The 12,335-nt window shown below is 46.7% G+C and overlaps 1 protein-coding gene and 1 non-coding gene across 3 annotated transcripts in view; both read left to right on the top strand.

The window, feature by feature from the left end:
* The window catches only part of PRRC2B (proline rich coiled-coil 2B), a 49,574-nt gene extending 37,800 nt beyond the window's left edge, over nucleotides 1-11,774 (top strand). For both annotated transcript variants that reach the window (XM_088147077.1, XM_088147076.1), the window contains 9 exons: nucleotides 438-539; nucleotides 1,087-1,279; nucleotides 2,354-2,451; nucleotides 2,890-3,023; nucleotides 3,789-4,029; nucleotides 4,789-4,965; nucleotides 5,458-5,549; nucleotides 6,126-6,207; nucleotides 7,211-11,774. In XM_088147077.1, the coding sequence (XP_088003203.1) occupies nucleotides 438-539; nucleotides 1,087-1,279; nucleotides 2,354-2,451; nucleotides 2,890-3,023; nucleotides 3,789-4,029; nucleotides 4,789-4,965; nucleotides 5,458-5,549; nucleotides 6,126-6,207; nucleotides 7,211-7,348 (1,257 nt within the window). In that variant the 3' untranslated portion in view covers nucleotides 7,349-11,774. The remainder of the gene's footprint in view (nucleotides 1-437; nucleotides 540-1,086; nucleotides 1,280-2,353; nucleotides 2,452-2,889; nucleotides 3,024-3,788; nucleotides 4,030-4,788; nucleotides 4,966-5,457; nucleotides 5,550-6,125; nucleotides 6,208-7,210) is intronic.
* Nucleotides 2,119-2,205, top strand: LOC112543183 (small nucleolar RNA SNORD62). Its single transcript, XR_003086572.1, has one exon. It is a non-coding gene; the product is annotated as a small nucleolar RNA SNORD62 (small nucleolar RNA).
* Nucleotides 11,775-12,335: the final 561 nt, after the last annotated feature.

Genomic DNA, 12,335 nt, shown 5'->3' with positions numbered 1-12,335 from the left:
CGCCTTCTCCTTCTTCATCTTCGCCGCCTCCTACCTTCTTCTTCTCCCTTTTCAGCTTCTCCGTCTCCACTTCCTCCTTCTCCTTCTCCTTCTCCAACTTTTTCTTTTTCTTCTCCATCTTCTCTTCCTCTTTCCCCTTCTTCATCTTTTTCTTCTCGTTCAGCTTCTCCACTTCTTCCTCTTCCTCTCCTCCTCCTCCTTCTCTCTCTCCATCTTTTTCTTCTCCTTCATCTTCTCATCCTCTTTCCCTTCCTTTTTCATTTTCTCCTTCTCCTTCTTCATCTTCTGCTCCTATTTTATTCCTCTCCATTTTCATCTTCTTTTCTACTTCTTCCTCCTCCATCTCCTCCTTCTTTTGGAAATGAGGTGGAGGTCTTCCAAGTCGTTTGGGGAATTACACAACAGCGTTTAATTTTATTCCATCTATGTCTCAACAGTCTGGACTAACACAGTCCCTTCCTGTTATTCGAAGAGATCACCAACTTCCCCGGTGCATCAGCTTGAACATGTCTTATCCTACAGCAGATCTCACTCTTAAAGTAAGCTTTTTCTGATTGGGGTAGAGCAAAAAAGGGGGTGGGCATTTTGGTTGCAGCCAGTGATGATGGACAGTTATTCAGAACATTGATTTGTCATCCTCAGAGCCTTAACCAGGGTAACCAGATATCTGCAGATACATTGTTTTGAGGTTTCCTTGGAGGTGCAATTTTATCTAAGAGCAGGATTCCAATATAGGTCCTTGGAATTCATCGAAATAATCCGATGCATTAAGTTGCTCAGGATATCAAAATGAGAGTTCAGCCAAACATGTTACTGTTACATCTGCTTTTCTTTCTATGAAAAAGTCTTTTTCTAGTCTGGTTTGGTGGTGGGTTTTCAAACCAAACCTGAACATCCAAGGAAAGGGGGTTCTGATGTCCCTTGCAGGGCTAAGCATCTGCCACTCTCCCCTGCAAGAGAGATTTTCAATCCATGCCTCCAGGATGACTTTATCTCCCCCCACCCCACTTTTCAGTGATGTCTGTTGGAGCAGAAGTCCTTTCTGGATGCTATGGCACTAATTCCTGTCCCTTTTTCTCCTCGCAGATGGAGTCGGCCCGAAAAGCATGGGAAAACTCCCCCAACCTTCCCGAACAGAGCTCCCCTGGAGGCGTTGGCTCTGGCATTCAACCTCCATCCAGCATCGGGGCTTCCAGTGGGGTCAGCTACAGCTCCTTTGGTGGGGTTTCTGTTTCACCCATGCCCGTGGCATCTGTCGCACCTTCTGCTTCAATTCCAGGTGGGTCGTCCGTTTTTTGACTTGTAGACAGGTGGAAAGAACTCATAAAGCCATGGACTCCAAACAGTGTAGGAATCCAGAATAAAGCCCCTCTGACTGATGGCTGTCCAGTCTCTTGTTACATCTGGTGAAGCCGGTGGTTCCATTTTCGGACTCCTTTTACTGTTTTGAAGTGTTGTTCTTCGTCTTGAACTGGTGACTTCTGCTTCTCTTTGAACCTTTTAAGCAGGAGAATTGGTTAAAAGGTCCAAAGGAACCCAGTTGGGGTTGAGGAGAGGTAATCCATCACTGAGTTAGGAAGCCTCCCTAAAAATCTCTTCATTTCCCCTGAATGCTCATTTCTTTGTCCAACTCCTCTGGTATTTGAGAAGATGATGTCATCCCCGTGACTTTTTGGTTACTTAGAGGAACTAGGTTGCTTGCTTGTTCCCAGTCAGAGTGAGTAGACAACCTGTTCTTGGAGTGCTGGATGGAATTTTTTTGCAATATTCCCAGGCCTTTTTGAATTTTGAGAAGGTGTCAGCCTTACCAGGTGGACCAGACAGGAAACAAAACCAGATGAGCTAATTCCGCTTTATTGTAAGGCTACATTGACAAAATCTTGCAAGTCTGAAAGTACAGTTCTCCCCCCGACTCCTTTACAGCCCAAGAAATTAGGGAGGGTCCCTTCTGAGCCTCTTGCCCATCCCACTCTCCAGCTGAGGGCTATGCTGTCTCTTATCTGACCATTCCCTTGGCTGTGCCTCTGGGCCCAGTCTCTCAAGGTCATTCCTACATATCATTACAGAAGAGCTCGTGCAAGCTATATTGAAAGCTTACTGTTGTAGTGGGTTCCTCAGTCTCTGTGATGTTTCCAATGGATCCTACTGAACCCCTTACTGTGCAATCAGCCAAAGGGTGTTTGAAGAGATTCTACGGCTGAGAGACTCCTGGTCCTGCTGCCATGTTCAGAATAGGGAGAGACTTTTGCAACTTCAAGTAGAAGGAAGATCAAGAGCAGACGTTTGGTAAGTATTCAACTGTCTTCTGGTATGGACGAGATTAACGTCTCGCTTCTCTCCCAACCTGTTCTAGGTAACCACATCACACCCCTGTATTTAGATGGCCATGTGTTTGCCAGCCAACCGCGGCTTGTTCCCCCGACAATACCTCAGCAACAAAGCTATCAACAGGTAAGTCACTGCTTTGTGTGTGTCCGTGTGTGTGTGAATGTGTGCAAGCTTAGGCATACGCCTGGTGAATACTCATCCTGCCTATTGTATGTAAAGACTAGCACCTCCACCAATCAAATGTGGGTTTATTTTTTTAATCAAGTTTTAATTTTAATCTAGTTTTAATTCAGAGATCCAAGGCCTGGAGAGCAATAGGAACCATGGGAAATGCTGGTTCAGGATTGTGGGAAGGGCCCTTAAACTGTTGCCTTCCCCAACATGGGTGCTCTCCAGAGGTGGACTTCGGAATGTCCAGAATTCCTCAACCAGCCTGGCCACGGCTGAGAGTTCTGGCTTTACGTCCATCCACCTCAGGTTGGGATTGTCTTCTCGGATGACGGACCTTCCTGTCCTGGTGCTTGGACTTCATCCTCGGTGTTTCTTCTCTCCCCCTCTTAGGCGGCTGCTGCTGCTGCTCAGCAGATCCCACTCTCCCTCCACACTTCCTTGCAAGCCCAGGCTCAGCTCGGCTTGAGGGGTGGCCTTCCGGTTTCACAGTCCCAGGAGATCTACAGCTCCATCCCTCCCTTCAGGTGACAGGATGAGCCCCTGTTCAGCCCCCTGGCTTCACCACTGGAGGCACCATTTCCAGTCCTGCCCTAGTAGGATAATTGTCAAGATGAAAGAGCGGGTGGGGGTGGGGTGGGGTGGGGTTCTCCTCCAAGTTGGCTTCTTCCTCTTGTTTGTCGTGGTCTCCTCCTCCTCCTCCTCCTCCTCCTCCTCCTCCTCCTCCTCCTCCTCCTCTTTTCCTCCTTCTCCTCCTTCTCCTTCTCCGTCCCCTCTCCTCCTCCTCCTCTTTTCCTCTTTCTTCTTCTCTTCCTCCTCTTTCTCATTGTTCTTTTTCTCCTCTATTTGTCTTCTTCTGGTCTTCCTTCTGAAATCTTCAAAAGTGGTATACGGGGGGAAAAAAACCACAGTGAAGCCCATCTGGTGTATAATATGACAGTAGTTGTAGAGCACTGTCTGGCTACTGAAAAGGCCCAGCTCTTGGTCTCTGAGCAAGACCCGTTGGTGGTAACAGGAATAGAGTTTCCCCCAGTTTCCCCCAGTTGATTTTTGCACCCTCCTGGTGGTGATAAGGGGAAAGTTGCCTTTCAAATACTTGCTTGATCCAGAGCAAACAGGAAATGTAAAGCAAAGGCGACCTGCTTGCCTGTTTTTTAGACAGTAAAAACAACCTGTGTGCTTGGGTTCAGGTTTTCCCTGGTCTTAAAAAAATCGGCAGAAGCGGTCTTTCGCCAAGAGGGCTATTCTTCGGCCTCCTCCCTTCCTGATGCACCTGCTTTTCCCTCCTCCAGGTCTCAGGTGTACATGCATCCCAGCTTATCCCAGCCCAGCACGATGGTCCTGGCAGGAGGCACGGCTTTGAAACCGCCCTATTCCGCCTTCCCGGGCATGCAGCCTTTGGAGATGGTGAAGACGCAGTCGGGGTCCCCTTACCAGCCGGTGAATGGCAGCCAGGCTCTGGTTTACGAGGGTCAGATCAACCAGGCGTCTGCCATGGGAGCATCCCAGATGATGGATTCGCAGCTGACACAGGTCAGGATGGCTCCCGTGGCCATCGCTTTTTTCCGCGGAGTTTCGTCTTAAGTGGTGGCCGAGCAGCAAAGTTGTACCGACTAGTCCAGGGTTTCTCAACCTCAGCAAATTTAAGAGGTGTGGACTTCAGCTCCAGTCAGTGTGCTTTAAGATGTGTGGACTTCAACTCCCAGAATTCCCCAGCCAGCATGCTTTAAGATGCACGCACTTCAGTTCCCAGAATCCCCAGTCAGTATGCTTTAAGATGCATGGACTTCAGCTCCCAGACTTCCCAAGCCAGTGTGCTTTAAGGCAGGGTTCCTCAACGTTGGCAACTTTAAGACAGGTGGACTTCAACTTCAAGGCTGGCTGGGGAATTCTGGGAGTTGAAGTCCACCCGTCTTAAAGTTGCCAAGGTTGAGGAACCCTGCTTTAAGGTACATGGACTTCAACTCTCAGAATTCTCCAACCAGCGTGCGGAGTTGAAGTCCACCCATCTTAAAGTTGCTGAGGTTCAGAAACACTGGACTAGACTAATTGTTACTTTGCCCAGCGAGAAAACATCTCGTCGTGAAGCTCAAACCATCCTTGAGGAGTTACAGAAAGGTGGTCTAGTTTTCACCAGTTGTACCACGAGCGGAAAGGGGGTCTCCTTTTTGTAGAGAGACAACAGCTGAATGACATTTATTCATGCCAGTGGCACTTGGGCACCGTCCCAAACTCAGTGGTTGGTCAAACGGGTGCCTTCCGTAGAATGACTCTCTGCTTGTCAACCCACAGCTGACAATGTCAATTCCGGGATCCCAGCTTCCGATGGCCCGTTACGGTTCTGGCCAACAGCCTCTCTTACTGTCACAGTCCATCCAACTGCCCCAAGGCCAGAACCTCCCAGTTGGAGCTCCGCGTAGGATCCTGTCTCCCAATTCCCAGCCCTCTGTCCTTGCTACAAACAGGGAGGTAAGTCGTGACTCTGTGTCTGTGTGCATGTATGCCTTAGTTATTCTTAAAATAACATTTTCGTGAGGGTTCCTTTCAATAGAAACCTTCCTATCATTGAGAGTTGGCTACTACAGTGTAGGCTGCATGGGGCCTACCTTGGCCGCATGCCTGTGAACACCTTCTAGAGATGCAGGTTTAGAACCTCCAAGCATCTGAATGGAATTAGGTGGCACGGAGCTCACATTTTGGCTTTCGGAAATTTGAAATTCTGAACAACCCTGGACGCTCTTCCCTAAGAGTTGGGGAACTAGAAAAAAACGGAACAGTCCCTTTTCCCCAGCCGGTTTTTCATGCCCCACCTCTCTGCGGGTGCGGTGCTCCAGAAAGCTTATTTCAAAAAAAGCTGTTGAGCTGTGGTTTGGTGGGACACCAAAAGGTTTAGCCCATATGTCTCTAACGTCCCCTTTCCTGCAGATAAACCATTGTTTTTTGCTCACTTTTTTCTTCTAGTCCTCTCACATGGAAATCAAAGGATTCCCCTTCACAGACACTAAACAGAACATAGTCCCTGGAGGATCCATTCCGTCTTCTCATGCTTATAGGTGAAATGCAAAGTTTGGATTTATTTGGCTGGGAAGAAGAGGGCAGTGGGGTTCCAGCTGTAAGAAATGCATTTTTACTTATTTCTAGCGAGATTGTCCCCTTAAAAGGGGTCTTCTCCACTGGTTGGATTGTAGGCCCATTTCATCTGCAGAAGGTACCAGAGAAGACCCTGGAAAGGGAAGATGGGCTGGCTTCTCCCATCCCACTAGTCTAAGTCTTTTCAAATTGTGGTTTGTTGCAACGCAAGAACATTTTTTTCTTCCTTGTTGGAGGCTTGATTATCCTACAGCATAAGCCCTTGTAAAATCAAGGCAAGAAAAAGGGAGGTTGTTCCCCTGCAAGCTCAACATTTACAAATAGAGTCCATGAGTAGCTGGGAATTGCCTTGAGAAGTTAAGTTGATTCAAATTACGTTGGGAATTCAGCTCATAGAGCATTGAGGATTATTGGAAAGGTTGATTGCTTTCACACCAAGCTTGTGCAGTGAATCCATTCTTGACTGTAAATGATGATTCATGTTCTTCTCTCTACTGTTTCTTATCTTCCACTACCATCCCCTTCTCCTCCCTTCCCAGGCCCAGTTCTGCTAGCCCCAGTGGGAAGTCCTCCGGACCGGCCGTCAACATGAGCTCCGTACAAAGGCATTACATTCAACAGGTAAAATTGTGGCGTGGACGTAGGCATGGTGTCCTAAGAGGGAGTTAGTTGTCCCTTGAACAACTTAGCTTGTGAAATCAAACCTGGCTTTCCCACCAGGCAGAGGCAGAGAAGTGAAGCAAAATTTGATGACTGTAGGATATGATGGCTTGGCATTGGTCCTCTCGGTCCCCTAACTTCTTGGGGATTCTGGGGAACGAGAACTGTTCCCTCGGCTGGATGTTGCGGAAGTCCAGGACTTAATCTGCACCGTTCTCCATTCACCCCTCGGCAGTATCTGAAGTTCTGTAAAGGATTGTAGAGGTGACCTTAGGAAAGGAATGGATCCTCTTGGGGAAGGAAGGAATGGAAGGGGAGAGAAATGGCAACTCAGCCCTGGGAACATGGAAAGCAGGAGAAAGAAACTCAAGATAACCTTGCCTTGGTTCTGTCTTCCTTCTTCCCTTCCCCTTCTTCTCTCTCCCTTCTTCCTTCTTCCCTTCCTTTCATTCCCTTCCCCTTCACTTGTCTTCTCTCCCTTTGCCCTTCTTCTCTCCTTCCTTCTTTTCCCATTCCCTTCTCTCCTTTCTCCTTTCTCCTTTCTCCTTTCTCCTTTCTCCTTTCTCCTTTCTCCTTTCTCCTTTCTCCCTTCTTCTCTTCTTCCTTCTTCCCTTCCCTTCCCTTCCCTTCCCTTCCCTTCCCTTCCCTTCCCTTCCCTTCCCTCTTCTCTTCTCTTCTCTTCACTTCTCTTCTCTTCTCTTCTCTTCTCTTCTCTTCTCTTCTCTTCTCTTCTCTTCTCTTCTCTTTTCTCTTCTCTTCCCTTCCCTTCCCTTCCCTTCCCTTCCCTTCCCTTCCCTTCCCCTTCCCCTTCCCCTTCCCCTTCCCCTTCCCCTTCCCCTTCCCCTTCCCCTTCCCCCTTCCCCTTCCCCTTCCCCCTTCCCCCTTCTCCCCTTCTCCCCTTCTCCCCTTCTCCCCTTCCCCTTCTCTCCCTTCTGCCCCTTCTCCCTTCTTCATTGGTAAACAGGCAAAACAGCGGGTGGATGAGAACAAAAGCCTTGGAGCTGTGAAACTGCAGGACCCTCCTTCAGCTGGTCAGATGAAGCCAGTCCGTACGGGAGCAATCAAGCCTCAGGCTGTCAAAGTGGAGGAGAGCAAGGCCTAAGCTCTGGGGCCCCCCAAGCTGCCTGCCAGTCCTCCTGCTCGAGAGAGAGAGAGAGAGAGAGAGAGAGGCTTTGCAATTCACACCCTTCCCCAGCAGCCTCCCCGACTCCTGTGGCTGGATGCTCCGAGATGCTTTACGCCGAGATGTTTTCTTGCACTGTGGGGTTTTTTTTCGTCCTTGGCCTGCTTGCTTTAATAAACACCGACTACAGCTCCATCAGAATCAGCAGCAAACATTCAAAGTCCCCTGTCGAATTCAGCCGTTTTTAGTTTTCTCCACCTGCAAGTAGCAGCAAGCATTAAGGAGTTAAGCTTTTCCCATTGCATAGTGGAAATGCTAGATTATCTCTCGTCCTCCTCCTGTGTTGCTCCTCCTCCTCCTCCTCCCCCCAATTTCTTCTTCTTCTTTCTTTGTATAATAATAACCTCCCCTTCCGCCTCCTTTTTCTAAGCCCGCCAGGGTTTTGAACCCAAACCCCAGGACGCTGCATCTTTCATTTTGTAGTTGAACTTTTCCATGTTTGGTTAGATTTCTTCTTTCTGTCCTTATTTACTCACCTGGAAAGGAAACTTTTGCCAAGCCCAAAATCACGTGCTCGGATGGACTTTCTTCTTGGCTAGAGCAAAAGAGAGTTTTCCTGCAGGCTACGTCAGCTTTCTCCATTCTGCAACGAAGTTACGTCTAGCCTGGATCTTCGGCTCCTGACCTGAAGGCGTTTTCGACCACGCGCTCTCCCTTCCCCTTCCCTTTTACACGAGAGACCAAGCGTTAGAAGTCAACTAGGTCAGAAAAGTCATAGCGGCCATCGCTCCTAGGCCTTTGCATAGTCCCCAAACCCCCAACGTGTTGCGTCCGTTTCGAGAGATGGCACCGAACGTCTCGTAAGGGATCTTCCCAAATCTGACCCCCCCCCCCGAGTTTGCAGTTGTTTTTATTTTTATTTGTGATTTATTTTCATGGCATTTTTAGACAAGGGGTGGGAACGTAAGTTTCTCAGGCTTTTTTTTTTGGCTCTGCTAGGAGAGTTGCTTTGACCAGAGCAGTGTTTCTCAACCTCCGTGTCTTTAAGGTGCGTGGACTTCAACTCCCAGAATTCCCCAGCCAGCATGATTCTCAGCATGAATTCTGGGAGTTGAAGTCTGCAGGTCTTAGAGCATGCTGGCTGGGGAATTCTGGGAGTTGAAGTCCACCCATCTTAAAGCTGCAGAGGCCGAGAAACACTGGATCGCTGTAAAGGCATATGCTTACATGATTGTGGTTTGAGCTTGGAACGTATGTTTTTTCTCTCTCTCCTCCCTCCTTCCCCCTTTTCTTCTGTTTTTTGCCCTCCCCATCCTCCCCCCTCGGTTCATCATTGCTCTGTATTCCTTCTCTGCGCTCTCATTTTATTTTTATTTGCAAGGTGAGTAGGCTTACCTTCATCCCCCTTTCCTATCTTGCTTTCAACTGTCAGTTTCTGCAGAAACTGACCAGAACACTGTCTTGGTAATAAATCAGGGCAGATAAGAGAGTTTTATCCCTTCAAAGATAATAATAAAAAAAAAATAACATAGCATGCAGAGAGGTTTTAACGTTTTTCTTTTCTTCTCCCCCCTCCCACCACGATGTTTTTGATAGCAGAAAGTGACAATTTGCATTCTTGCTCCATCACTGTTTTGCTAGAAAAGAGATTAGTGGGGCAACTCTGCATATTTTGGGGGGGGGGGGAAAAGATGCTAGATGTTGTCAGCGAGCTTAGCATCTTCCAGATGTCCTCCTGTTTAGACAAGTTTGGCCGAAAACCAGGAAAGGCTGTGGCTGAGAGTCTGATAAACTTTAAATGCAATCTGGTCCTTTAGATCAAGGTGTCCCACCAGCTTCTTAGCTGCTGTTCCAAAGACCGCATTTTGAAAAAAAGAATGTATTTCAAAAGCAGCAATATTGCATGCAGGATTTGACTCACAGGCTCTCAAAAAGAGGCAGTTTTGAATTTTTATTCAGCTAGCAGTCAAAACAGGCTTTATTTTTTCATTTTTGCTGCAAAAGCTTTACCGTCCTTCGGGTTTTTCCGGCTTCTTTGCTTCGCCAGGGTGTGTTTGAGTCCCTTCCTAGAAATAACCATCTCTAGGGGTTTAAAGTTGAGGGTGCTTTTAAATGAAATAAGTACATTGCTGGGGAGGTGTCATTTCTTAAGGGGATTAACTTTTGGGGAGGGGGCCAAAGTGCTGCTTCTAGCTGTTTTAGTTGTTGGAAATTTAGTAATATTGGTGTCAGATATTTGCCTCCTGAATTTTGCAAAGATTTCCGTTATTTTGAAGATGGGCCTTTGTTACCCCCCTGTGATTTTCCCCTCCTTGGCTTCGTTCTAGCCATCTGCTTGAAAAATAGGACAAGCCGCTGAATTTCTCACGCAAATCGTCTCAAAAACATTTTGATTTGGCCTGGCCAGCTCCGTGCAAAGGTTAACAAATTGGCATCTGGTTCTTCCTGGCATAGCTGCTTTGCACCTGTAGTGAGATATATATATATATATATATATATATATATATATATATATATATATATTCCTTTTTTGTGGGGGGATGCATTTGTCTTTCAGTTGTGGGGGAAGCTAGATTGATGGTTAGATGCAAAAGATCATAGAAGACCTTCTGGTAGAAATTTAAATCAGAAATGCAACCCTTACGATAGAAAAGATTCTCAAGGGATCCCTTTGCTCTGCCCTCCCAGCCCTTTCTGTTCCTCCGGTGAAAATAAAACACTAGAATTTATTTATACGTATTTGATGTTGTAGGTGAAAAAAATTAATGTTTCACTGCTCTATTTATATGATGTCTGAATTTATTCTGTGCAGGAAAGGCCAAGAACGAGCCCATCATTTTCTATTTGCCAGAACTTGCTTTCAGTCCTGAAGCTTTTCCTAGAACCCGTTTTACGTTCCCGTTTTCTTTTTTCTTGTGGCTCGATCTTCCCGCTCTATTTCTTTCTGCTGGAACAAAAACTCGATCGCACAGAGCGTTGTGGCACTTCCCGAAGCTCTTGAAAGAAACTAAACCCGTCTCTCTTTGTTGCAGACTCCACAATTTTTTTTTAAATTTGTTTCTGTGAATGGGTACGGGGGAATCCTTACGCCCTCGGGTTGAGCAGTGAACGAAGTGTTTGGACCACATTCTGAGTGCAGCCGCTGTGATTTTGGTCCTGACCGACGTGCTGGTGAGAAGGGGGGAGTGGTTTTGCACAAGCAATTTTCTCCCGCATGAACAGTGCAAACGCCAAGGGCCGAATATTTGCAACGGCTATGCTTTTCTCGCTGTTCCACCAAAGAAAGGAGATCAGATCGCCCTTCAAGCGCCCACCTGTCAAATCGAGCTCTGCTTGTGCATTGCACGGTGAAAAAGTCCGATCCTCGTAGAGAATGAAAGAACAGCAGTCCATTTATAACCCAGTAACCAGCTTAAGCGATGCTTTTATTATTATTATTATTTTTTTTTTTTTAAGTGGCCAACGCCACAGTGGTTTTAAAACAATGGTTTCAGCTGTGGGGTTGGGTTTTTTAGTTTTAGCTACGGATGCGTGTAAATAGAGTTGACTTCTGCACTGTCACCCCTTCCTCCGTTGCGTTTTGAGGTTGGCTTTCTTTTCCCTGTAAAAACTCCGAAAAGATTCTTTAAGCTGAGGTTGAGGGTTGGATGTGAAAGAGAGGAAGAGCGACGGCTTAAGCTTTTAAAGATGAACTGACACACATTTGTATTTGTGGACCTCCTAGGGTACTAGGTTAACATAGATTTCTTCCCCTGTTCCATTCTGCAAAAGGGCCCCCAATTTTTCTGGCTCCTCTTTTTTCAAGGGGGGGGGTCTAGATTGAAAAGATCACCACCTGAAGTCTCATCTTAAGACCCTTCTTGCATGCCATTTGGATTTTTTGTTCCTCCCTTTGTGTTCTCTAGCCTTCGGTGTGGTGCAAAAAACGTAATTCTCTTTCTGTGTCCCTTGGGGCAAAGGGTCGTTTCAAAGTCTGAGGTTAACCTCGGAGAACACCGTTGGGGGGGAAGGCGAATCTTTCATTTAGCCGTCATCAGGCCGAGAAAAGCGCGACGCGGGGTCCAATTCCTTGATTTTCCTTTGTCCGGCGGCTTTTGCAAGAATTCCCGCCAGCTGTTTTCCAGCGACGTTGGACTCCAACTGCAGCTGGAAATTGTGGGTATCGTGCGCACTAACGCACGCTCGGACAAGTCGACGAAAGCTTATCGGCCTAGTTGGGCAAGGATGGTAAAAGGCTGAATCAAGATTTTGTTCATAGCCAGATTTCTCCCTTCTCTCCTGTATAAATCCCTTCCTTCCTTCCTTCCTTCCTTCCTTCCTTCCTTCCTTCCTTCCTTCCTTCCTTCCTTCCTTCCTTCCTTCCTTCCTTCCTTCCTTCCTTCCTTCCTTCCTTCCTTCCTTCCTTCCTTCTTTTTTTTCTAAAAAAAGATGATATCGTACCTGTTCCTGTTTTAATCTTGCAAACCTGTACAGTAAAGTTTTTTTGTTTTGTTTTTTGGGCTTTTCCTCATGTTTGTCTTTTCACGTAGAGCAGATATTTGAAAGGGCAAACAGTGACTAAATATGTTAACACACCATAACGTTTTAAATCTTTCGGAGAACTGCTAGCAACAGTTCCTGCTCGCCCTTCTGAGTTTTTGTTTTCATTTCGTTTTTGGGTTGTTTCCTCCCCGCCCCCCCCCCCCCCAGTTTGTATGGTTTCTCCTTTCAAATATGTGATTGTATTAGCTCTTTCCATATGAAAGAATTATCCTTATTTAAATTAAAAAAATAAAAATAAAAGCGAGGGTGTTTGGTGTTCTTTTTGGCACAGTTTTGCAGGGACAGGAGTTAAAAATTGGGAGAGATGCAGGTGAAATATCCCATTTTGCCGTGAAAGATGACAGGTTGAACGTTAACCTTTATCGCAGCCTTATAGGCAGAAAACACACCAAATATGTATATCCAATGTGTATAGAAACACAGA

This window comes from Python bivittatus, unplaced genomic scaffold, assembly GCF_059951505.1.
Source record: "Python bivittatus isolate LINGU-HERP-01145 unplaced genomic scaffold, Pbiv_v1 ctg000160_np1212, whole genome shotgun sequence".
Lineage (NCBI taxonomy): Eukaryota > Metazoa > Chordata > Lepidosauria > Squamata > Pythonidae > Python > Python bivittatus.
Note: the sequence above shows the minus strand (reverse complement) of the source record. Positions and strands in the feature narration are given on the sequence as shown.